At 38.5% G+C, this 26,259-nt stretch overlaps 1 protein-coding gene across 1 annotated transcript; it reads left to right on the top strand.

The window, feature by feature from the left end:
* The first annotated feature begins 947 nt into the window (after positions 1 to 947).
* On the top strand, positions 948 to 25,427 carry LOC121524866. The gene is made up of 7 exons (XM_041810406.1): positions 948 to 1,196; positions 4,793 to 4,922; positions 22,735 to 22,828; positions 23,079 to 23,206; positions 23,345 to 23,487; positions 24,750 to 24,947; positions 25,046 to 25,427. Exons 1-7 carry the CDS (start codon positions 1,186 to 1,188, stop codon positions 25,161 to 25,163), a joined length of 822 nt encoding a protein of 273 aa, XP_041666340.1. The 5' UTR covers positions 948 to 1,185; the 3' UTR covers positions 25,164 to 25,427.
* Positions 25,428 to 26,259: the final 832 nt, after the last annotated feature.

Raw genomic sequence — 26,259 nt, 5'->3', positions numbered from 1 at the left:
TGTAAAAGTAGTTTGATGGTAGGAAAATGTGTAAGCAAAGTTTGTAAAAAAAAGTAATTTTTAACAAATAGAATAAAGTTATTTGTCCTGCAATGAGGGGTGGTGGCCAGACAAAATTAAAGTTTAAAAAATTGGCAATCAAAAATGTAATATAATTTTGTCCTGTGTACCAAATAACCCTCAAATTAGTAGTTAATATTGTAGCTAAATTATATCAAAGTAGTCTAGGTAAAATAAAGTTTGTAAAATGAGTAATTTATAACAAATAGAATAAAGTTATTTGTCCTCCGATAAGGAGGGGTGGCGGCTGGTCAAAATTAAAGTTTAAAAAGATGAAACTGTTTAAAATTTAGTATATGAATGGCAAATTATGAGAAAAAATTAAAGATGAAACATTTAATCTACTATTATATTGCATCGACTTGACCCTTTATGAAGCAGCCCTTAGTATCTTAATTACTAATACCTTGAAAATTTTAAAATTAGTTTAATAGTTCATTTTCCAAAAGTTATGAAGCAGTCACTAACAATAATAAAAACATTGATAAAAACATCAAATATATTGGAGAAATGTAATTATACTACCTTTTTATGAATTGATCTGAAGATTAAAAAAAATGTATGTAAAGCCTATAAAGTAAGTAATTTATAACATGTAGAATGAAGTTATTTGTCCTCCAATGGGGGGGGGGGGGTAGTGCCCTGCTGCAGCTCATACAGACGGGACAGGTTTAGGGCGTTAGGTTTAAGAGGAGCACTGCTTAATCCCAAGTTTATTATTTAGGAAAGTAGGCTAAATGATGGGAAAAACGTGTATTAGCTGGTATTAGCTACAAGTTGCTAGGGTTAGCAATGTCAGATGCTAAGAAGCGCTACTCTCAGTGTGGGGGTGGAGGTCAGCAGTGAATAGTCTCTACTACTGGCCGACTGACACTGGGACACGCCCGAACACCGTTGCCAGGTAACCAGTGCTTCAGCCCTCGCGGGCTCGGTGTGACAGAGAAGCTGCAGAGAGTCAGACTGCAGCCGTCAGAGGAAGACGACCGTCAGCTAGTTTTCCGGTGACTACTGAACAAACTGAGCGGGCTCCATGGGTCACAACGACAGCTTCTTAGGGCTGAACCGAGCCGTTTTTAGAGTGTCGAAGAAGGCCAGGAGAATTCTTCCTAACAGCACGTTTGGGACATGTCAGAAAGGTAAGACGAAACCAGACGCCATATTGTTGTGTCACAGCGCGCTGCCAGTTAATTAAATTAACAGCATTAGTTAACTTTTTATACCCTCAGTCTGAAGCTGGCTTAAGTTAGCTGAGCTTTGACGAAATAACAGCCCTAAATGGTTATGTTATAGTCTACCTGACATTACAGCTACAACTTTTCAACACTAATTATATTTAAATAGGCCTGTTTTTAGGCATGTAAAACGGGCCAGATGTTGATAAACGGGCCTTTGAATCAGCTGTAGACTAGCTTAGGATTTTTGTAAATGGTCACAAGCCTTTTGGGTATGAAAAAGTTAAAAACTGTGGAAAATTAAGATCGTTTTTGAGGTATGAGAACTATAGAGTATGAACATGGGCCAGTAATAGTAAAACAGCCACGTGATTTTTGTAACTTTCCTAAAATTGTATCTCTAAAATTAAAACCCTAATGTGTCTCTGCTCTTCACTGTTCTCTTGGTACTCAATCATATAACCCCTCTGTCTGTGCTGTTGTGTTATTTTAATCTTCTTTCCTCTCTCTTTCTTGTTTTTCTCTCTTCCCATTCTCTCTCTGTCCACATGTTAAAACATACTCAATAAAAACAAATAAGGTGTTTAATTTGATCATAGTTAGAGACATAAACTTGTTTTTATGGGAGCAGAAAGTTATCAAAACTTGAATTACAAGTCTAATTTGAAAATTAAAACACAGTACCAGAAATGATTTTTGAATTTTTAAATAATGAATGCAGTTGTGACTCATGAAAAAAAAAGATATTCAGCCATTCAGTATTCATTTTAATTTCAGTCTTTAAATATGCAAATTTCTTGACAAACTTAACTGTCAAAGAAAGGGATTTTATTTTAAATTTTTAGAAATTGCTCTGCTTAATAGCTCCCATAACTTAAATGGTTTGGGTATTTTGAAAACTCAAATACATTGCTAGAAATGCTTTTTCTTTTTCAGAACGTGTTAGCATTTTTTAAATAAAAAATAATAACTAGTATAATTAGTTAATTATTCATCATCTTTAAATGGATTTTTGACATTTTTAAAATGAAAAAGAATGATATTAAATTTTGAATGTTCAGAAAATCCTCCATTAAAAAAGTTGTAGTTTTTAAAAAAAAAAACGGCTTTTTTTTTAAATTAATAGGCTAGGACATAATTGCTTTTTAATTATTGAAATGTGTGTGCATTTTTGGATTTTTGAACTCATAGATTACTTCTACACTTAGTGGTCACTTTATTAGGTACACCTGTTTAATTGCTTGTTAGCACAAACAGCTAATCAGCCAATCACATGGCAGCAGCTCAAAGCATTTAGGCAAGTAGAAGTGGTCATGACAACTTACTGAAGTTAAAACCGAGCATCAGAATGGGGAAGAAAGGGGATTCAGGTGACTTTGAACGTGGCATGGTATAGTTGGTGCCAGATGGGCTCGTGTGAGTTCTTCAAAAACTGCAGATCTACTGGGATATTCACCCACCTCTGGGGTTTACAGAGAACGGGAGAATATCCAGTGAGCAGCAGTTGTGAGGATGAAAATGCCTTGTTGATGTCAGAGGTCAGGGGAGAATGGGCAGACTGGTTTGAGATGAGGACCAGTCACTCAGCTGACCATGTCCATCCCTTTATGACCACAGTGCATCGTCTTCTGTTGGTTACTTCCAGCAGGATGGTGCACCACGCCACGAAGCTGAAATCATCTCAAACTGATTTCCTGAACAGGACGATGAGTTCACTGTGCTCTAATGACCTCCGCTGTTGCCAGATCTCAATCCAGTAGAGCGTCTTTGGGATGTGGTGGAACGGGAGATTTTCATGCTGCTGTCATGTCAACATGGATCAAAATCTCTGAGGAATGTTTCCAACATCTTGTTGAAAGTACGCTGTGAAGAATTAGGCAATAGGGGGTCCAACTCGGTACTAGCAAGGTATACCTGATAAAGTGGCTGGTGAGTTATATTCAGTTAGTCAGATAGCATTTTGAATTTCATCTTCACTTTGCACAATGTTTGACATTATTGAAATGAAAAAGAAAGAGACTTTTTTTTTTAATTTTCAGATAATGCTCTGTCGAATAACCTGCATTGTTTAAATGGAACAGCTATTTCTAAAATGCAAACACATTCTGAAAATTAGAAGGAAAAAAAAAAACATTTCTGTTACTGCATCTTAGTTTTCAAAATAGCCAAACCATTTTCGTTATGAAAGTTAGAGCATTTTCTGAAAATGACAAACAAAATGTCCTTTTCTTTGTCATTAGAATTCAAGGAGTATGCATATTTAAAGATGAAAGTTGAATAACTGAATAATTATTTTATTGAAGAGTAAAAAAAAATGAATCCATAATTTTGGAAATTAAAGATGAAAAAACCAGAAATTAAAATTAGACTGCTCGTGAGTTTTGATCCATGCACACTTTTGTAGGTTTTCACCTTAAATTTCTGTTTTAATCCTGCCTGAGTATTTCTGTGGCCTATTTAACCTAACTGGTTAAGCTGAAATGGGTCTGTGTTAAAAAAGGGCTGCTTCGATAAATACCAGACTTTTTTTAAGGTTGTAACTTATTTATGTAAAATAGCAAATCAGTTAATTTATCAGAAGTATTTTTGCTTTGTTGATCTAAAATTTTCTCTTTCCCTCTTGCTGTGTCTTCATACTGTCTCCATCCTGCCTACCTCAGGAACCTCAGACCTATAAAAACTGTTGTTAGCTGTCCCAAGGGGGTAAAGCAATAATAGAAGATCAGTCTTTGTGAGGTAAAAATTTAAAGAGCTATAACGCTCCTGCTGGCCCATTTCAGCCCACTTCTAAGGGGTATCAGTTGTATTGGCACCAGCATCCAGTTGTTCCCCCGCAAACAGCGACTATTATAAACTAACAGCACCTGCTCAGGTGTCTGCTGTTGCCGTAGTTACACAGTCAGGTCCAGTTCAAAGTAAGCCACACCACTCGGCCAGTGGTCAGGGTTTCAGCGCTCAGCAGGGCTTACATTACAAAACAGACAGCTTCTCTTCAGGCTCGGGGACAAAAGACGTGATGATGGTTTTTCTTCTCTTCTTCCTCCATTTATACCCGCAAGGCATTATGGGAGAACACACTAAACAACTGGGAGAAATATTCTCTCTTAGCGTATATATTTATTGATTCATTCTTGATTTTTCAGTCTAATTTATCACCTACAGTTTGGCCTTTTAGAAAAATATAAAGACAATAGCTGCATCCAGACTGCACACTTATTCCCTTCATAGGGAGCTGCTTAGAGGATGATATAATCAACTCACTGGGACAAATTAAGAAATATCTGACGCTCTGACCACTGACAAAGAGGTTTTGCCCTCACATGATTGAAACATGCTGCTATAATAATTGCCAGTTGTAATTAATGGTAGAATTCCTATGATAACTTATTATATGCTGATTTTTTAAAGCAAAAAATAAAGTTAATGCAAAAAAAAAACCAAATTCTTATTTTTGGGGGATTGTGGACAGGACAGGGGCACATGTTTTTGTTAAAAAAAAAAGCCTGAAAAAATGTATTGTGCATAATATGTGACCTTTAACCTCTTCTGTCCCTCCTCAGTTCTTCAGGTGTGAACACTCTCAGTGGCAGTTTTCCCAAATCCCACTCCTCCCAGTGCTCCGAGCTCAGAGTTACACGCACACCTCTGTCTGTGGACCAGAGTCCTGATTCTGGATTAGTATCTACACCTGTAAGTAGACCTCTCCAACACTCAACAAGACAATAAACAGAAATTGTTCAGTTGTTCTGTTCCAATGGTGGCTTTGTTTCAGTGGTGTCATACCTGGGGAGAACTCAGAACATTTTCCTATAAGGCATGGTTGCTTTGAACTAGTGGTGTGTGATGGGATGATCTTTGATCCGGTCCCAGGAGACGACATCCTAAACCAGTGATACTGAACCCCCAGCTCTCAAGCCACATGTGGCTCTTTAGTGACCAGTTGCGGCTCTTTTAAGGCTTACTTGGAAAAAAGAAAATCCTTAACTAAAAACATTTATGAAGGTAAACATTGTCATCAGTAAAGATTCATGGAAGGTCACATCAATACATCCGTTACCAACACAAAGAAGACAGGCTTTAACTTCCAAATTTAACCTAAACGTTTATCATTTTAAATCCGTACATTATTACCATTGGATGTGCTTGATGGAGAAGCGTGTGTGAAAGAAGAGCGCTGAGGAAATCCACTGGTGATGCGTCTTTTCAGTAAGCTCATTCATTGAGGTGTGCTGTCTTGTACTCATATTGAAGCTTCCCATTTCCTCGTTTTAACTTTTTCTCCAGCCACTTCCTGCCGATGCTCTCACAGCCATATCTTTTAACAATTATGCCAATGCGCATCATCAACGAGCATAACACACACGGATCACATGTGGAGATAACGTAATATCTAGCGAAAACACCCAAACGTGGGTGTTTTATTTGATCTCTAATGTACTAATGATCATAAATACTGTCAAAAAAAGCAGAAATATAAAACTAAAGCTCCAAAATGAGGCAGGGTGTTATGATGTGTCTGGGAGAGCTGCAGGTGTGAGGCAGGGCTGATTTTAGTCATTTGGAGGCCCAGGGCAAAGACCAATATGAGGCCCCTCCCCCTTTAACTAAAGGATTAATAGTCAATCGAAAAACATTAGAAAGCATCTCTGTTATGTTAATAAAGCCACAGAGCTCCAGTAGATGCCCCAATGAGAGATATAAATACCCAAATAGCCAACCATCATTCATCATTTTCTTTGAAAAGCATCTCAGAGCTCAAACTCAGCACATTCTGTCTTAAAAAAATCTTTAGGCCAGGTGGACTTTTATAACACTGGTGTTGGGCCAAAGACTGACATCTCCAAAATAATCACTTTTCAGGGAATGAAAAGTTTATAATTTATAAAAATGATATAAATATGATTTATGAAAACAAATTAAAATCACGAAAAATTGAGATACAAGGTTTTAGCCTGATTTCAGTGATAAATGAATATATGCTCATTATCAATGACATATTGGTTCTTCTGACTCTATACAGACATTTGTATCTCATTAACCTCATAATTATCCACAAGTCCACAGTTTTGTTTCATTTCAACTATAGATTAACTGATCTATTATCTACCTTACATTCCTGGTTTGCGTTGTGGCTCTCACTAAAGTATTTTTTAGACAATGTGGCTCTTTGGTAGAATAAGGTTGAGTACCACTGGTCTAACTGTTACAGTTACAGGGTGCAACTGTGAAATAGCCCTTTAAAGGGGCATTATGTAGTTTTGGGGAAGACATTTTTAATCAAACAAGAAAAATCTTAATTGGATGATTTTCACATATCGGCAGAATTTCTTCAGTTTCATGATAAATAAACCAAATGAAAACAGAAGAAAAGCACCATTTTATACTTGGTGCACCCCGCCACCTCTCTAGTGTCAGTGTTTTGCTGACCTCATTTTCCTCTGAGAATAGTTGGTTTCATCAGTTATGAAAAAAAATATTTCGAGTTTGTATTATTACCTTATTAGTATTGTAAATATGAAATTCCTGAGTTTGAATTTCTTCGGAAAACAACCTGGTGCAGCTTTCACATTACACTGATCTGTACAAAGTTAAATATAATTTTCAGTGGGCTAACACATAGCTAATAAATACAGTTTTCTTTAGAAAGAAGTGTTGTGTATTGCTCTCCACAGTCGACAGGCAATGGATTTTAGTTCTAAGTATGTTGTGAGCAAAACATATGCACTTGACAGCCAGGAAAAGTACCTCCTAGACAGGGCAAGTAGGAATTTAGATGGGGCAAGTAGATTTGGAAAGCACTTGCCCTGAAGGGCAAGTAGGCAAAAACCTTAACGTCGGACCCTGAAAGGTAGTCCTGAATGTAGCCTAGAATGGCTTTATAAATGAAGATGTACCAATGTCTAAGACGACGTGTGCTTAAAGAAGTCCAGTAAAGCTCAGTCCATCTGTGACAGATTAGCTTTCTATTTGAGAAGAATGTAAAAGCAGTCACTGCTTACAAGTTATGTTGAAACATTTGCCCCAGTGGGGCATAAGATAACTAATCAACTCAACTCTCGACATAGCAGTGAAAAAGAAGAAAGGTAAATTGTAAGGCTAAATTGTTAGGGTGTTATTTTTCAATAGCATTAGCATGTTGCCTGCTTAGGTTAGATATATGAATTTTGAGCTGCAGTAAGTACCTGACTTTTTTTCTTTTAAAGGAAGTTGGCAAAAGCCTGGTGTGTCAAGTAACTTCAAGTATGCTAATTAGTAAGACATTTGTGGGTATACTTCTGGGCCTGTCAGTTAGCTGTTTGTGGCTAATTAGTGACTTAAGATGGATGCTGGTATAGGCTACATGAAAACAAAACACTCAGGCAGGGATCAGGATCAGCACCTTTAATTTTCTGCAATGTAGCAAGAAAGGGCACATAAGTCACACACACACAAGCGTTGGCGCTGTCTCTCCCCAGCGCAGAAGCTGTCCCTCTGTTTTCCTGTGTGTACTTTATGCATTAACATTTTATACAGTAAAGTAAAACACGTTGAATAACATACACAGTGTTGTAACAAATACAGAATTATGACAATATTAAGTATAAGCTATTTCAAATTAGACTGAGGGTTCACTTTGTTTCACATTCTGAATCCACAACAAATATTTCTCATAAACAAAATTTGCTGGGAAAAAAGGTACATTTTATACTTTTAATGTCCTATTTAATGCAGTCCATTTTCATTTACAGTACAACAAAGTACACAAACATGTCATAATGCTCCTGCAATGTAGCAAGAGAGGGCACATAAGTCACACACAACTGGCATTGGCGTGGTCTCTCCCCTGCAGTGACTGAAACAATATGCAAATGAGGCAAAATCTCTGACGATTTTAACATAGTTTAGCATCTTTTTTAATAAACAAAACCAACTGTAAAAGTCATATACTCATGCATCTCAAAAATTAGAATAGCATGAAAAAGTTCAATACTTTTGTCTCTCTTTTCTGAAAGTGAAACCCATATATTATATAGACTTGTTACACATAGAGTGAAGTATTTCAGCCTTTATTTCTTGAAATGTTGATGATTATGGCTTACAGATAAGAAAACCCAAAATTCAGTGTCTCATAAAGTTAGAATATTACATAAGATCAATAAAAAAAAAAAAGATATTTCCAACAGAAATGTCAGGGTTCTGAAAATTATGTTCATTTCTATGCCCTCAATACTTGGTTGGGCCTCCTTTTGCATGAATTACTGCATCAGTGCGGCGTGGCATGGAGGCGATCAGCCTGTGGCACTGCTCAGGTGTAACAGAAGCCCAGGTTGCTCTGATAGAGGCCTTCAGGTCATCTGCATTGTTGGGTCTGGTGTCTCTCATCTTCCTCTTGACAATCCCCCGTAGATTCTCTACGGGGTTCAGGTCAGGCCAGTTTGCTGGCCAATCAAGCACAGTAACACCATGGTCTTTGAACCAACTTTTGGTACCTTTGGCAGTGTGGGAAGGTGCCAAGTCCTGCTGGAAAATGAAATCAGCATCTCCATAAAGCTTGTCAGCAGAAGGAAGCATGAAGGTCTCTAAAATGTCCTGGTAGATGGCTGCGTTGACTGTGGACTTCAGAAAACACAGTGGACCAACACCAGCAGATGCTATGGCAGCCCAAATCATCACTGACTGTGGAAACTTCACACTGGACTTCAAGCAATGTGGATTCTGTGCCTCTTCACTCTTCCTCCTGACTCTGGGACCTTGATTTCCAAATGACATGCAAAATGTACTTTCATTGTCTCTGGTTCAGGAGCGTCTTGACACGAGGAATGCCACATTTGTAGCCCATGTCTATTGGTCTGTGCCTCAGTCCAGCCGCAGTCCACTCTTTTCAAATTCTGGAATGGATTTTTCTTGACAGTCCTCTCAAGGCTGCAGTTCTCCCTCATGCTGGTGCACCTTTTCCTACCACACTTTTTCCTTCCACTCAACTTTCTATGAATATGCTTGGATACAGTACTCTGTGAACAACCAGCTTCTTTAACAGTGACCTTTTGTGGCTTACCCTCCTTGTGTCAACGAGTGTCTTCTGGATATCTGTCAAGTCTGCAGTCTTCCCCATGATTGTGTAGCTGCTAACCCAGACTGAGAGACCATTTAAAGGCTCAGGAAACCTTTGCCGGTGTTTGGAGTTCATTAGCTGATTAGGGTGTGACACCATGACTTTCCAATATTGAACTTTTTCACAATATTCTAATTTTCTGACACTGAATTTTGGGTTTTCTTATCTGTATGTTTAAAATTTCAAGAAATAAAGTCTTGAAATTTTTCACTCTATGTGTAACAAGTCTACATAATATATGGGTTTCACTTTCAGAAGAGACAAAAAATATTGAACTTTTTCATGATATTCTAATTTTTTGAGATGCACTAGTACATGTTTACAATAAATTCACGCTGCTTTTTAATTCACTTTAAAACAGGTTTAGCAACTTTTACACTCGCTAGCTTAAAACAGTGGTAGAAAGCATCACAACATGTCTTGCCAGCATAGAAGCTATCCCTCGAGTGAAATGCTCATAACATGTTAGGTTTAGGGATGCACAATAATTATCGATACCGATAAATTATCGGCCGATATTGCATATATTTTACTTTTTTTTTAAATTCCGATAATAAAATATTAACCAACAAAATCAACTGATAATAAAGGCATTTGTTTTCTTTCTCATGAGACTACACATTCCGAAACAGCAGGTGACGTCGTAGTACACGACCCACTGGTTAAGCACCAGAGAAGAAGAGGAAACAGCCCCTGTGCTAAAATGCTAACAACACGGTGGCGTTGTTCAGTATTTATGGGGAGGATAACACGACCGTGTGTGTAGAATTTGACCTGCAAAGGTCCCAAAGAGTAGAAAGAAGTCGTCGACAGATCTTATAAGTCACTTAAGAGTCATCATCCTAATGAGGTTAAAACGAAGCGGCAGCAGCCACTAGCCTCAGCCGCGGGCATTAGGACCAAGTCAACAGCTAATACTAGGCAGAGCGCTGATTGTAAGCAGGCATTGAAAACTGCAGAACGTTTGCCAGAGCCAAAAGGCGCAACGTTATAATAAAATCAGTCTGACAGTCTCCTGATCCATTGCTACTTTCATAGACGTGTACCTGCCTGCTCTGTTTGACGTGGTTTCATTCAGTCTGATCGACGTTAGGAACAGAAGTTTAGCCACAGACCACGGTGGACGTTACATTCTTAACCTATCTCTGATATGACTTATGTCAGTGCGTATTTTTAATCTTTATGTAAAACATCAGCAGCTTGCTTTAATTCTGGCTTAAGCAGCAAAAAAAAAACAAAAAACAGACCCCCAAGTATCTTCATTTGTTAAGCATAACAGCCTGTTATCATTTGGTTTTATGTCAGTTGTTTGTGTCTGCCGTACTTGGTACACAAATGTTTAACTAAAGAAGTTAACTATAATAACAGTTCTAAAGTCAGAATAGTTCTTTGGTTTTTGAAAAACATGAGTGATATTAGGTAAAATTAGTTATAAATATCTTTGCTCACTACACATTAACCCCTTCCTACCCCTAGATGTGCGTAAACACATCAAATGCACTTATTTTGTTAAATCAACAATTGAAAAAAATATACCGGTTATTATCGGTTATCGGCCATCAGGAGTAGGAAATTATTAGTTATTGGTATCGGTTTAAAAAAATACTTAGGTACTAGGTAGGTTGTTAGCGGATGCTAACGTTAGCTAGCGCTCTAGCTTGCTAACAGTACCATAGCTGCTATGTCAACATTTGGCGTTCACTGAGGGTGTGAAGTGTCCATTGGTCCACTCTCAATTCTTGAGCATTTTTAAGGATGCCAGTAGTAGCATTTGAGTATACTCATAAGTGTGAATGCACTATGTGCACTTATGAACTCAAACTGTTAAGTACTGGGTACAGAGGTATGCGATTTAGGACACTTAGGCTTGTTAGCTAGCTGTTTTTAACGCTAATTAGCAGGCTGTTTGTACATGTAGGACGACAACTACAAAATGTTTACTTAAATAGCAGAAAAGAAGAGCATGTAAATCACACTTTTAGTCAGTAAATTTCCTGCTCTATGTTAGGTCAGTAGATTTCCAGACCCCATGAAGCTAATGAATCAGCTGTTAGTGTACAAGTTTGGTTTGAGGGAGGTGTCACCATCATCTTACAACGCTTCAACACCAAGATTATAACAGTTTTGGATTCTTCATTTTTTATTTTGTTTGCACTTTCTGTTTTCAATTTCAGTTCAGTTTTAATTAGTTTTTACTTCTGGTTTGTTAGTTTAGTTTTTATTTTGCAAAATTGCTTTGTTTTAGTTCAGTTTTTATTAGTTTTAGTGTTTTTGTTTTTTTCTGTATATATGCCAGGGCTGAGTGAACATCATACATTTTTAAACCTATTCAAACAGGCTACTCTTCACTTATCATTTAATGTATTTAAAGGTGATGTTTGAATACAACTCCAGACATAAAACTACCACTGTGTGAAGTCTTAACCAATCAGTTCTAGTCATTTTACACTCCCCAGACTAGGGTGTAGTTCCCAGTCAGTATGGTTAAACTAAGGATATTTTGTCTATATTTTTAATGTCATTCAAGTTAGTTTCGTAAGCACACTATACAGTTAAAGTTAGTTTTTGTTTTTTGGTAAAGCATAGTTTTTATTTAGTCTCAGTTAACTAAAATGATTTTGAATTTTATTACTAGTTATTTAGTTAGTTTTAGCTAACTTTAATGATCTTCTTCAACACATCTATACATGCCCCCTAAGCGAGAATCGTATCTTCCAAGCACAAGCAAAAGGAAATCTCCCTCTATATAGTCCCAGGTTCCTGTTGGACAACTATGTCCATTGACTGGCTGTCAGATGAAGTGCACCTGTAGGTAGCATCCTCAGAGCTGCCTCTGTTAGCTATGTGTGAGGCTTTCACCAATGCATCGAAGGAGTGCTGGAGGTAGACGTAATAGAAAAAAAGGAGAAACCCCAGGAAGCAGCTAACACATAACAAGGCCCCAATCAGGATGGTGCTGACTGGTAAGTGCCCTGGCTCCCATGGGATGCGTGTATTGGTGGAGACTAAGGCCACTGTTGAAGCATTGAAACCATATGAAGAATTCCTTGTAGATAACTGTGGCATTAAGGAGGCCAAGGGGGTGACTTCTGCCATGGCGGAAAGGATAGGTCATCAGTAGCTTTGCTTTAAAAGAAAATATAGAAAGTTAAACACACGCACAGATATAAAAAATAACCTTCATGATATAGCCACAGAAGTGATTAAAACAAAGAAGGAGTTAAAGTCTATCTAGATAGCTGTTTCAGGCTACAAGAAACAAGGACATAAAGGTAATATCTTATATAGATTTTACATAATTATCACTATACATCTATTTACACTGATAACCATCTATTTCACATTTATCCCTTTCATTAATTTTAGGCCAACATTTCCATTACCTTCCTCGCAGAAATACAGATGCACCCTTTATTCTTGCCAGAGGTGTGTGGTTGCAGTGGTGTGGTCCAGCCTTTCTCAGCACGCTCTGTTTTGATGGTCACAGCTTTGGGGAAATGAAAGAAATGGAGGACAAGAGAAGGAAAGCTGAACTACAGCAGTGAGGTGGATGATGGACCACACATAACAGGCAGTGTTGCCGTGGCAACCCTTGCTGAAGGGCCACTAGCAGGGAGGAGCTCATATTGTGTCATGTTAAAGGAACCCTGCTGATATTTGTGTCTCTCAAATGTATATTGATTGCATTTTGAGTGAATTTGAGCATATAAACTCACCAGCTGTTGCTGCCATAACAGCTTTCATACCAGACACAAGTTTGCTGCGTGTTGTTTTTGTCAAAGCTCTGTAATTCCTTCTGCATTTCACCTCAATGAATTTCCTACAAGTGACTGGATTCAGTTTTTAGAGCTTTTCAAAATAAAAGCATAATATACAAATGAAGGGAGTTTCTCCAACAAAATGCTACAGTGGACTTTGAAAAGCGTAAACCAGAAGTGCTTTCGTACTGTGTTTACCTTTATCTGAACCGTGTGAAAACAGAAAGCTTCATAAAGACTAGACGTTTGGGGAACAACTTTATTAAACTGATGCATTTTAGCTCATGGCCTTCATCTGGTTCATCAAGAAACAGATTTCAAACATATTCTGCAGATGTGGACTTAAATATTTGCTACAAGAAGGTAAATATGGCTCTGTATTCATCGTTTTCCTGTCTAGATGGACAGATAGCTGCTCATGGTGCAAATAAAAAAATAGAAGAGACCTCAAATTTTAAAATTCTCCATGCGGGAGACATGCAGCATTTTTGAGATGCAGCCCTAACACTGGCTGCCAGTCTGAAACAGCAGTTACTGCAGAGGAACAATGAAAAACTCAAATGTACTCAAAATGCAAATATCTAGTGAGTTTTTTAATTCAATATACATACTACAGATACAAATATCTACCCTACAAGATGAACTTCCTTTCAAGATTTAAAAATGCAGAAGCTGAGCTGATATGGGAAAATACAAAATATAGAAATTATTGGAATCATTTGAAGGACTACAAAATCCAAAAATCCTTCTTAACAATCATTTTTTAAACAACCACAATGCAATGATTTGCAAATATTATAAACCCATATTTGGTACACCAGCCATCCCCAGATGGTTAAAAAGCTAAGCTAACTCAGTGCTAAACACAATACTTCCGTCAAGCTCTTCAAATTAAAGTCCACAGATGGTGTTTTTCTGAAACGCTTTTATTGTGAACGCCTTCACCAGGAAAAGTGTTCAAGTCATTAGCAGCTTAACACACCTCATCAGTTTAGAGATGAAATGCGAAACATGGAGTGCAGTTAGAAGTAAACCTAGAGAGACTTAAAAAAAATAAAACATGTTTTCTGTGTTCCTATACTTAGACATAAACTGAATATGCTATAAAAGGTTTGTTTTAAGGGGAGAAGGAGTTAATAACACTTGAATTCGGATTAAAAAGCATTATCTCTTCATCATTTGCCAAACTGAACTGAAATCATAAGCAGGATTTCATTTATCATGTTAAAGCATCTTCAAACACCGGCAGTGGTGCTACTGGTAGAGAGAGACGTGTTTTCAAGGCGTTTATTACAAACACAACATCTTCTGAATGACGGTAATTGATGCAGTACCGTGGCAATTTTTAATACCCCGGTATTGGGTATTACTGTACTACCGCCCATCCCTATTCACCGCTCCACACAAGTAATATTTGTCAGGATAACAGAATAACAGATGAAACATTCTGAAGCAGAGTCTTTCTTCTGAGGAAGGTGGTAATGTTCTTGACACTGTTACCCTGAATTTAATGCTGCAAGCACGAAAGCTGCTCCAAGCCTGCAGCTCTATCCCTCTCCTCCTGTTCTCAGAGCAGCAGACAGATGGGAGCATAACGTCACAACTTCATGTTCATAAATAAACATTTATCTTGACCCCCCTATGAATAAAAATCAAGATCACTTTAAGATTAAATAACGTCACTTCAAAAAAATCAATATATGTGATTTTAGACTGTTTTACAACTGTATAAAATTTTTATTAAACTTAAATGGCATAAATCAGTTTTCCTGTCTCCTGTGGGAGTAATAAAAACAGCAGTGGTACCTCCATCCTGAAGACAGTCATGTCTTTCTTCTAAACAAGATCAGAATCTAAAGACAACCTCACCATGTCTTGTACAATAAATATTTTGTGTATGTTAGTACTCAGTAGATGCTGTATGTGTTTATTTTACATCATTAGAATATTAATATGCATATACTTTAACTGTAGATAATTTGTTGATTTTCACCATAATATTGAAAAAAAATCGAAGAGTGACAATAGTGAAACTGTTGGGATGTCCACTCATAACCTTCTAGAGCTTACATTTTGAATTTCCAAGTATTTTTTAGTAAGTGCCCTATAAAAGAATAGCAACATCTGAGTTTTCAAACCTCGAGTGCAACGCCACAGCTTCCACCGTAGGAATATCGTCCATTCTGCTCTCTCTAAGGCGGTTTTTATACCCCTCCTTCAGGTCTGTGGCTTTTCCTCTTACACATTCTTACCTCATCTCCATCCTCCCCCTTTTCCCTCACCCTTTCAACCCCCAATCCCACCACCTCAGCCTTCCTCCCTCTCTGCTCCCTCACATTCAGAGGTTTACAGTAATCCCATTCTCATTTTTACCCTCAGGCCTCTGGCCTCTCGCCTGCTGCTGTGCTGAATGATTTTTTTACCCGCTTGAAAATTTGAATTAAGAATGAGGATAAATGCTCTACAACCGTATTCTCCATATGCTACATGCAGAGTCTGCGGTGAAATACATTACACATTCATGACTCTGCAGGATGCATTAAACCCTAAAGCAGTACGGCATTTGTAAAGACCTTTATTGTGAGATAGAAAATGCCTGCTGCTTTGCTGTCAGTGTTTGTGTCAGGGTTGCAAATTAACTTTCTAAATTAAATTAAGTAAAAAAAAACAAAAAACTGACAGCCTCTCACATTTTCTTAAAATTAATTTACCAGCGTTTGACTTTTTTACCAGCCACTGTATTTTTAAGGCTTGCATAATCTAATGAGGTAAAGTATAAGAGTCGAGGCATATAGCATTCAAGCTGTTGAATGAATAGAGATGTTTCATCTATATTAGCTGTCTGGTTCATAAACTCAAAAAACAAACTTTTTGTCACGTTGAAGCTGGTAAAGTGTTTTCATTGCAGTCAGATCCTCAAATACAAATTCAACTGCAACAAAACCCCGACTGAGAGGCAATATAACAAATTTATTGCCTTATATTTTGTCCTTCTTGCACATTCACTCAGTTTGTGAGGGCAGCCTGATCCCAGCAGATTTTCACATGTGCCATATTCCTTTTAGTTCTTGATGATAGGGATGGGTATCGAGAACTGGTTCCTGTTGAGAACCTGTTCCAATTGGTTCAAGCCATCAACATTATTTGCGTTTAATCTTCACATTTCCCTTATCAGTGCCGTACTTCCAAATGCCTTGAAGAACGTGGCCTTGTGAAGGGCAGCCAGTGAAGCGAGCGAGAATAGAGAAGTCGAGGAAGTAAACATGGCAGTCACAAAAAAGCGGTCAAAAGAATGGCTTCAATTGTCAGACAATGACATAAATTGTGCAAAGTGCAATGTCTGTCAGTGATTTCATGCAAGGCATGCATCTTTTTGCACAAAAACTGTTAATTTTGCAAGATTTCAGTTTATATTTATACATCCAGAGATCTAGGAGTTTTATATTTATTTTTATATTTTAAAGGGAATGAGCAGTTCTCCTCCCCAACACTCGATGTTTAACATTTGTAATTATCTAAACAGTTTATTATGGCCAGTAATTGAAGTGTGCTTGTCACTGGCTCTTAATCAAAGTGTCTTATATCTTGTTCAGTGTTCTCAGAGAAAGAGACTCAATACATTTGAGCTGTTAAGCGTCTACATTTTACTAGAAGAAAATTCACAGGAAGGAATTGATAAGGGAATCGATGGATAATTGAATCGACAAGACAAATTGATAATGGCATTGATATCAATAAAATCTCGTCGATCGATTTAACAGATCTCCAGGGGTTGTTCAGCACCTTGGAGTGTTCTTTATGGTGTAATGGCACCACCGTTTTTTACAAAAGCTTTATTCAAATTCAACAAAATGACGACATAATCTCCGTTAAGGAGAAAAGTGTGTAGCTGCTGATAAAAGTCCATCGTTGCCGTCATCTTCCCCGCATTTCCTTTCAAATGTCGCTATGTTCTTCTTCTTCTTTTAATTTGTTCGACCGCTGGCAACAACAAAAAAAAATGGTGACGTATATTTGCACATGCGTAGTACGGATCGGACAGCACCAACACTGCCCGATCAGTAACTGCCGTAAAATGCTTCAATAGGCTGCCGGGCGGATGTAGACGCATGTTTGCACATGCGCAGTACAAATCGGGACGGATCAGGTACCAACAACATCCATTAAGCCACATCCATTTCCTGAGAGGGGCGGAGTCAGACAGCTCAATAACATTTAAAGCCACAGACACAGAATTAGCTGGTTCTGAGCAGGGCTGAATCAGAGGGTTTTTTTTTTAACATGCAAAAATCCAATACTGGAGTTTTTTCAGCAACAGACATCACAGGCGTGTTTTGGGGACCTCTGAGACCAATATAAATTTGTCTTAAAAGGGTAAAATATGCGACCTTTAACCCCAGAGCAGTGTAGTATTTTAGACAACCTGAACTGTGAAATAAAAAACGCCCGCTGCCAGGGTCCATAACTAACACTCGCCAATTACAGGTAGATTTTGTCTCTGGCTGGTAAATTTTTATGACCACTTGCCACTCTGGCGAGTTATTTTTTTACCGGCGAAAAATTCATTTTTTGTTACTCAAGAACGATGCTGGTATCGGCTAGTCTCCTGGCAGAGTAGTGTGTATTTCAGGCCAAGACGATCTTTAGTCACGTAAGTGCGTCAGTCATGACGTCATTCACAGCGCACCGAGGTGGATACTGGTTGTTGCTGTACCCATGCTTCCTTGCAGTGTTGCCAACTTAGTGACTTTTTTGCTATATTTAGCGAGTTTTCAGATCCCTCTTGCGACTCTTTTCAAAAAAGTGACTAGTGACAAATGTAGTGACTTTTTCTGGTGTTACTGGAGATTTTTTAAGACTATGACATGAAAGCAAGTATCGTTGTAGCACCTCTTGAGCAGTGGATGCTGCCATGAGCCCCTCCCCGTCCCAAAGCACTGATAGACAGCCCACTCCTTGCGCAGCAGTCCCTCTCAGCTGTGGTCAGAGCAGGAGATGCTCACCCCTCCATGTCCAGACTACAGATTAACCATGCTGTGAAGGCGCCTTGATAGTTTTTTCTATTGTCTCTTTTTGGTCCATTTAAATTGTTAATGAAGACTGTATACTAAAAAAAAAAAAAAAAAAGATTTGTTGTAGGCTCTTAAGTGGATCATAAGGTTTAAAACTAAACCAAAAGTAAAAAAAACTAAACTTCTAACAAAAACAGAATAATAAATAAATGATAAACCAAAAATAAAATTTAAAGTAACTCTGCCAGAGTATCTCTATCTGGGTCATTTTGCCTAGCCCAGATAAAGGAGGGTTGGAATTGTGAAGTTATAAAAACGTGAATCGACAGAAGCAAGTTCATTTGTTGTTCTAATAAGGGTCTTTTTACTCATTTTTTGTCTCTTTTAGCATACATTACTGCTAGTATTAGTGCATACTATTAAGATATTGACTGAGAATCGCATACGAGACCCAACTGACATGTTAAATAATACTGATAGCAAATTACAACACTTAAAAGCAATTTTTATTTGGTTGGCTGGTAAAATATCTGCCTGGCTGGTAAAAAATTTCACTTACCAGCCAGGCTGGCTGGTAAGTGAAAAAGTTAGTTTTGGACCCTGTTGCTGCTCCATTGTTGCTGCTTCTGTATACTCTCTTGCATCTTTAAATGGTCCACGCATCGACCAGGATGTGTTGTATGAGTGTCCAGTCAATGAGGAACAGTGGTCGAGTTGAGCGGGGTCACTCTGACAGCTTGTCTAGAGTAACACACAGAGGTATAGAGTTACAAAGTAAGGCTGAATGAGATGAGGGTAAGAGAGTTGAAAAGGTCAAGTAGGGAGAAACTTTTAGTCTGGTACAATGCCCAGCTGAATGAAGAGAGACAGCGAACAGACAGTTGTTATGTTTCATTGTGTGTTACAGCAGCAGTTTAATGAATAAGCTATGAAGTCTCTAAAATCTCCATCTGGTTTGGGGAATCACTGGAACAAAAGAGGCGCACTCACACAAATGAAAATATAAAATGTTTGAATGTTTAACAAGACGAGCTCAGAGTATGATCACTTACTTTGTTTGCTATTTGAAAGGCAGATGGATTTCTTACAAATAGGGCAGATGGTTTAGATGGTAAGCAAAATATATCAGACCAGTGTAAAGGAGATGAAGAAAGTGGCTGGAATTAAAATTAGGAAGTTGTTAAACATTGGAGCTTCCTGTAGAAAAAGGTTTGAGTAATAACTGACTGCTTTCACCTTGTTAACACATGTAGCTGTATCGGTTAATGGGCCCAAAAATGGCCCATTGGCTTCGGCCACATACTAACTTCACAGTGAGGGAACAGAGTTTATATTGCGCTAATGGGAAGTTATGGTAGATTAAGTTGTAGTGTGTCTCCTTTTCTCCCTGACCATTTCCATTAGATCTTTTTTTCTTCTCCATTATAAAGTTTAATTTGTCTGTGGTGAATTTCATGAATCACTGAATTTGACTTTCAACAAGGGAAGTTTGATTAAAGTCACGCAAGATGAAATGATGTCTGCCTGGGCCTAATAACCTGAGTCACACTGTTGAGCTGTGAAAAACAGTATTAAGAGTCTGCAGAAACATCCTTATCTTGTCTAAAACTATCTTTTTTTCTTATTAGAATAACACAAGAAGATGAAACAAATCAACATCATCAACTATAGTTGAGGTGTTGCTTTCTGTTTCAAGTGGGAGTGTTGTATTTTGTATAGACTATTGTATGCAGTCTGTTTTATTATGTTCCAGACCACAGGAAGATTTGCTGTGGCCATGTGCCAAAGCTAAAAGGGGTGATAATATGCAAAAAAACTCAAACAAAAAATATCAGACTCAGCTTTACTGGCCTAATATGATTACACATAAAATAATGCAAATAGCAACAAAATGCAAGTAGCCACTGCATGAATGCAAACAGCCACAATATGTATTCCAACAGCTACAACACCAATGCAAGTAGTCACTGCAAAAATGCAAGAAATGGGACATGAATCAGAACAGTTGCACCATATAATTACAAAGCCACGACACAAATCCAGTGCAAACAGCAATGACACCAATGCAGTAGCCACAACATAGATTTCATCAGCCACAATACAAATGCACATAGCTACAATACAGATGACTTAAGTTCCAACATGAAGACATACACCAGCAATATAAATGTCAGCTTTAACACCAGTGCTATAGCCATTACACAAATGCAAGTACTGCAAAATTAATAAAACCAGTTGCCACATATAGATATGTACCACAAATCCAATACAAACAACTGCAACACAAATGCAAGTAGCCAAAACACAGAAGATATCAGCTGCAATATAAATGCGTGAATCCACAACACAGATGACGACAGCTGCAACATGAATGTAAGTAGCCAGATTGCCACAATACTGATGGCATTAGCTGCAAAACAAAGGCAAGTAGCCACAACACAAATGACAGTAGCCACATATAAATTGCAAGTAGCCACAATAAGAATGCCATCATCAGCAACATGGGTGTAAATAACTGCAACATTAACGCAAGTAAGGGCACATGAACTCAAACAGCTGCAATATTAATTGAAACAGCAGCTAAATAAATGCATGTAGCCACAACACAGATGACATCAGCTTCAACACCAGTGCAAGAAGCCACTTTGCAAATGCAAGTACTGAAATATTAATAAAACCAGTTTCACCACAATTACATACCGCAAATCCAGTACAAACAGCTGCAACACCATTGTACACAACCACAAATGGACTGCAAGTAGCCACACCATTACTGCAAACAGCCGCAACATGATTTTTAATGGCTGCACCACTAATACAAACACCAACACAAGCAGCCACTCTACAAATACCAGTCCTGAATCAGGAATAAAACCAGTTGCACCACATAATTAGGTAGCCACACCACAAATCCAATGCAAGTAGCCTGACCATAAATGCATGTAGCCATAAAGTGCAACGTGAATGTACATTGCCACAAATTGACTGGAAGTAGTCCAAAAACCATTGCAGGTAGCCACACCATGTCTGCTAACAGCTGCACCACTTATGCAAAGAGCCACAGCACAAATGCATGTTGCCACCAAATAGATGCTATTGGCCACGATATAAATGTACAGAGCCACAACATAGATGGCATTAGCTGCAACATGAATGCAAGTCGCCATAACATGAAGGCCATCAGCATGAATACAAATAGCCAAAAATCCACTGAAACTTGTCACAGGAAAAACGCAGTTTGCTACGACACAAACGCCATCAGTAGCAGCATGGGTGCAAATAGCCACATCATGACTGCAAGTAGCCGCAACAAAGCTGCATACAGCTGCAACAAAATGCCAGTAGTCACAACTTAAATGCAAGTCAGCACAATGCAAAGCAAAAAGCTGGAAACAAATGCAAACAGCCTCAACAGGAATGCAAGCATGGCAACACAAATGAAACTGGCTGCACCACAAAGAAACAGCTACAGCAATGCAGAGAGTCACAACATGTCTGCAAGCATCTGTGACGTTATTTCAAACTGCTGTAGCACCAATACACACAGGTTTAACATCAGCTGCAACACAAAGGAAGGTAGCCACAACAAGAATACAAGTAGTTGCAACATGGATGCAAATTTCATCATTTCTTCTGCTTAGGGCTGAACGATTTGCAAAAATAATCCAATTGAGATTTTTTTCCCAAATATTGTGATTGTGATTTAATATGCGATTATTCTTAGGTTCATCTTATGTATTTTTCAACAAATTTAAGCAATAAATAATTCCATGAATAAGTTCATGTGTATTGAAAACAATGGAATTATTTCCGAGGCATTTAATCCATTGTAGCATGAATCTGAATATGAGGGTGCAACAGGCTTTAAGCTATTAAGGAGGAGGCTGGGGTGGAGGAGGTGAGGCTGGCTACCAGCTGATCACAGCTGGGTTATGACTTTTGTGAAGTAACGCTAGGTTTCATCAGTTTTAGATAGAATGAGCTCACTATTTTTTACTCATATTGCAAATGTGATGTCATTTGCTTTAAGGGCATTATCATTTTTATGTTTGATTAAGAAAAACATACATAAAACACAAAAAGGAGGATTTTTGTAAAACATAACAAAAACTGACACTTGAAAGTTTGCGCAATGTGCATAAAATCTCTGTTGCTGCAAAAAGTTGATTTATTAAACTAGACAGTGTAACTGTCCTTGTCAAATTCAACTTCTGCCACTGTTAAACTGGTTTGACACATTTCAAGTTAAAAAAATATTGCAACCTCTGCAATTTGAAAATTGCAGCAGGCCAAATTGTGATTTCATCTAATTTACGATTAATTGCCCAGCCCTGCCTTTGCTAATGCAAAGCATTATGGACATGTATTTGTCTGATACCTCCAGGCCACGTGTTGTACGATGTTTGGCTTCAGTTATCCCTGTATTTTTGCAGAAGCATGCTTAGGTCATGAAAAAGCTATCCAGTAAGTGTAACTGTCCTCGTCAAATTCAACCTCTGCCACTGTTATCTAGGTTCATAGGCAGTTGGAGTGGAGTATCAACCATCATGATGCCTCTCACTGGTAGTTTTTATTATAAGCGTATAGTGTACTCATATTCTAATATTTTTCATCTCTCTTTTATTTTTATTTCCTGTCAGCTTCCATCCAGTCGTTTTCGGTTTGTGTCGTGGCATCGTCTGGAGCAGTGTGATGTCACAGGTGACCAGCTGACCTGCCCCAGGGTCAGAGAAGGTCTGGATTACTTTGGAAGAAAAATATAGTAACATTTGAATTTTATCAAATACCATTGCAGCCATAGAAGTGGAGAATGTTCTGTCAGGAAATTGTTTTTTGTATTTTCTGTTGGAGCACAGTCCTGTGTACTAGGCTGAATTTAGAATGAACCATTTAACAGACACAAATGTGATTTAAGGTCCTTAATTTTGCTTTAATTTCATGTCAGTTTTGTTAAACTCCATTTTAACTTCAAATATCATGAAAGGGCCAACGGCGGAGGAGCTGTTTGAGAGAGAGGGAGATGACATCTGTGTGGAGCGAGGGAGGAAGAGAAGAGAGGATGAAGGACAGAGGTGGGAGGAGAGGCTTCAGGAGAACTGGGAAAACTGTCTGGTAAGTCTGCAGGAATTTTGTTTGTATGATTAGCATGTAGACCACGAGAAAAGAGGCTCTTAACTGAGGAGGTATCAGCAGATTAAAGGTAATAAAATGATGGAGAACTTGACAGTTTGACTACCTGTACCACCCCAGGAGTTGAATCTGTCCTACCAGAACCTGGGAGACCCCTTCCAGCAGGAGAACTTCCTCAGAATCCTCCGTCGGTTGATCCGTGTGGAGAAATTACAACTGGTGGACAACTCACTCACCAACCTGAGTTCTGTACGCCTGCCAAGGTGAGAACCACACTTCCCACATCTTCCAGAAAGTTCTACTTTTGTCTGGTCAGTCCTCAGAATATTTCTCCAAAAGTCTTGGGGATCATCAAGATGTTTCTCAGGAAATGTGAGACGAGTCTTTGTGTTCTTTTTTGTCAGCAGTGGTTTTGGCCTTGGAACTCTCCCATGATGCCATTGTTGCCCAGTGTCTTTCTGATGGTTGAGTCATGAACTCTGACCTTAACTGAGGCCAGTGAGGCCTGCAGGTCTTTGGATGTTGTTCTGGGTTCTTTTTGACCTCCTGGATGAGTCGTCGTTGCTCTCTTGGAGTCATTTTGTTGGCCGACCACTCCTGAAAAGGTTCACCACTGTTCCCAGTTTTCTCCCTTCGTGGATAATGGCTCTAACCGTGGTTTGCTGGAGTCCCAAAGCTTTTAAATGGCTTAGTAACCTTTTCCAGACTGATAGATTTCAATCACTTTGTTTTTCATTTGTTCCTGAATTTCTTTGGATTGTGGCATGATGCGTTTCTTTCTGAGATCTTGTAGCCTACTTCACCTTGTCTGACAGCTTCTATTTAAGGAATTTCTTGATTCAACAAATCTGACAGTAATAAGGCCTGGGTGTGGCCAGTGACATTTAACTCAGCTTTCCAAGAACTGTGGTTATTCACGGTTAACTCATGATTTAACAAGGGGGGCAATTACTTTTTCACACAGGGCCAGATAGGTTTGGATGTTTTTACCCCCTTAAAAATTAAATAATCATTTTGAAACAGCATTTTATATTTACTTGGGTTGTCTTTGTGAAATAAAGAAATTGGTTTGATGATCTGAAACAATTAAGTCCGATAAATATGCAAAAACTTCAGGAATCACAAAGGGGGCAAATACTTTTTCACTGCACTGTATTTGTGAACTCAGTCTAGTCAACCCGGCCAGACTGTGAGACTACACACCTCTTGTTTGTAGTAATGATTTCACACACAAGTTCTCACAGAAACTTCTGTTAACCAAATTTGACTTAAGAGGAGTGAACAAGGACAGTCAATTTCCTCAGCTGACTGCCCTGGCATGCTGTCTACTTTGCAGTAAAACAAACCCAGAAAGACTAGAAGTGAGGTCTTGGCTGAGAAGACAGTACAGTTGTGTTTATGTTCACTGCAATTTTTGTGAGCTGTAAAAGTTCACAAAAATATTCGCACAAATGGTTGGCTCAGAGGTTAAACTCAGCATGAAATTGTTTCCAACCTAAGCCAGATGTATGCTTCCTCTGGACAGGTGCAGAATGCTAAACCTGCAGCGTAACCGCCTGGTTTGTCTGCGTCAGCTGCCAAAGCTCCCAGCCGTGGAGCACCTTTGTCTGTCTGAGAATGCCATCAGCTCCCTGGGGGGACTAGGAACTCTGGGAAACAGCCCACTCCGCTCACTCAACCTCACCCGCAACCCGGTGACCTTCACTCAGGACTACAGAGCACGGTGAGCTCACCGAGACGGTGAAGCAGCAGAGTGCATCAAAGCATGAAGAGAAATGTCAAACCGAGATCCTCTCTCATTCTGCTCTCCTTTCCTCACAGAGTTTTCCTCTGTTTGCCAAAGCTCGAGCTCCTGGATGGAATACCAAAACTGCCAGAAGATTCTCTGCCTGCCAGACTACATTTCCCAGAAACCACCAGGATGTGCAACATTTTATGACTGTCCTCCAGGGATAAATGGAGTTCTCTCTCCAGAACCTGTCCAAACATTAAAGGTGATGAGAGAACCTTCCTTCAAAGCTCTTCAGAGGAAATACAAAAACTTTACAGGCCACAGTGACACTGCAGTCACAGGAAGTGTGTTTGAAGGCAATGCAAATTGATTTTTATATGTTCTACCAAATGGATTATTATTTTTTTATTTCTCTATGCTTCTGATTTTTCACTCATATTTTTATAATAAATAGAAAATGGTAAAACCCTTTGAGATGTATTTCACTTTAGCTTATTTTTATGCTGATTGGTTCAAAGCTTTGAAATGAAACCTACAGTTTGAAAATTTAAGGTGCCATAACTTCCCTGCCTCCCATATCAATTTAAGTCTTCTACAACAATGATGCCAAACAAGTAGAGAGACTGTAAAATGTAAATAAAAACAGAATATAACATAAAAATCTAATGTTGAAACTGAGACATTTTACCATGTTATGACAAATATTACTTCTTTTTGAATTTGATGGCAGCAACACATCTTTAAAAAGTAGGGACGGTAGGTAAAAGGTCTCAGTTCAACATACAGTTGCAAGAAAAAGTATGTGAACCCTTTGGGATTTCTTGGATTCCTGCATAAATTGGTCATCAAATGTGTTCTGATCTTCATCTAAGTCACAACAATAGACAAACACAGTCTGTTTAAACTAATAACGCACAAAAAATGATATGTTTTCATGTTTTTATTGAACAAAACATGTCAACATTCACAGTGCAGGGTGGAAAAAGGATGTGAACCTTTGGATTTAATAACTGGTTGACCCTCCTATGGCAGCAATGACCTCAACCAAACGTTTCCTGTAGTTGCAGTTGCAGATCAGAATCAGGAGGAGTTTTGGACCATTCCTCTTTACAAAACTGTTTCAGTTCAGCAATATTATTGGGATGTCTGGTGTGAATCGCTCTCTTGAGGTCATGCCACAGCATCTCAATCGAGTTGAGGTCAGGACTCTGACTGGTCCACTCCAGAAGGCGTATTTTCTTCTGTTGAAGCCGTTCTGTTGTTGATTTACTTCTATGCTTTGGGTCGTTGTCCTGTTGCATCA

This window comes from Cheilinus undulatus, linkage group 2, assembly GCF_018320785.1.
Source record: "Cheilinus undulatus linkage group 2, ASM1832078v1, whole genome shotgun sequence".
Classification (NCBI taxonomy): domain Eukaryota; kingdom Metazoa; phylum Chordata; class Actinopteri; order Labriformes; family Labridae; genus Cheilinus; species Cheilinus undulatus.
The sequence above is the reverse complement of the archived record's forward strand: the minus strand, read 5'-3'. Positions and strand labels throughout refer to the sequence as shown.

What these genes read in the sequence shown, in the direction of transcription:
- LOC121524866 (XM_041810406.1), top strand. An exon ending in AGAACTGGGAAAACTGTCTG is followed by an intron (nt 23,207 to 23,344) that starts GTAAGTCTGCAG and finishes GTACCACCCCAG; the next exon opens with GAGTTGAATCTGTCCTACCA. An exon ending in ACTCAGGACTACAGAGCACG is followed by an intron (nt 24,948 to 25,045) that starts GTGAGCTCACCG and finishes CTTTCCTCACAG; the next exon opens with AGTTTTCCTCTGTTTGCCAA.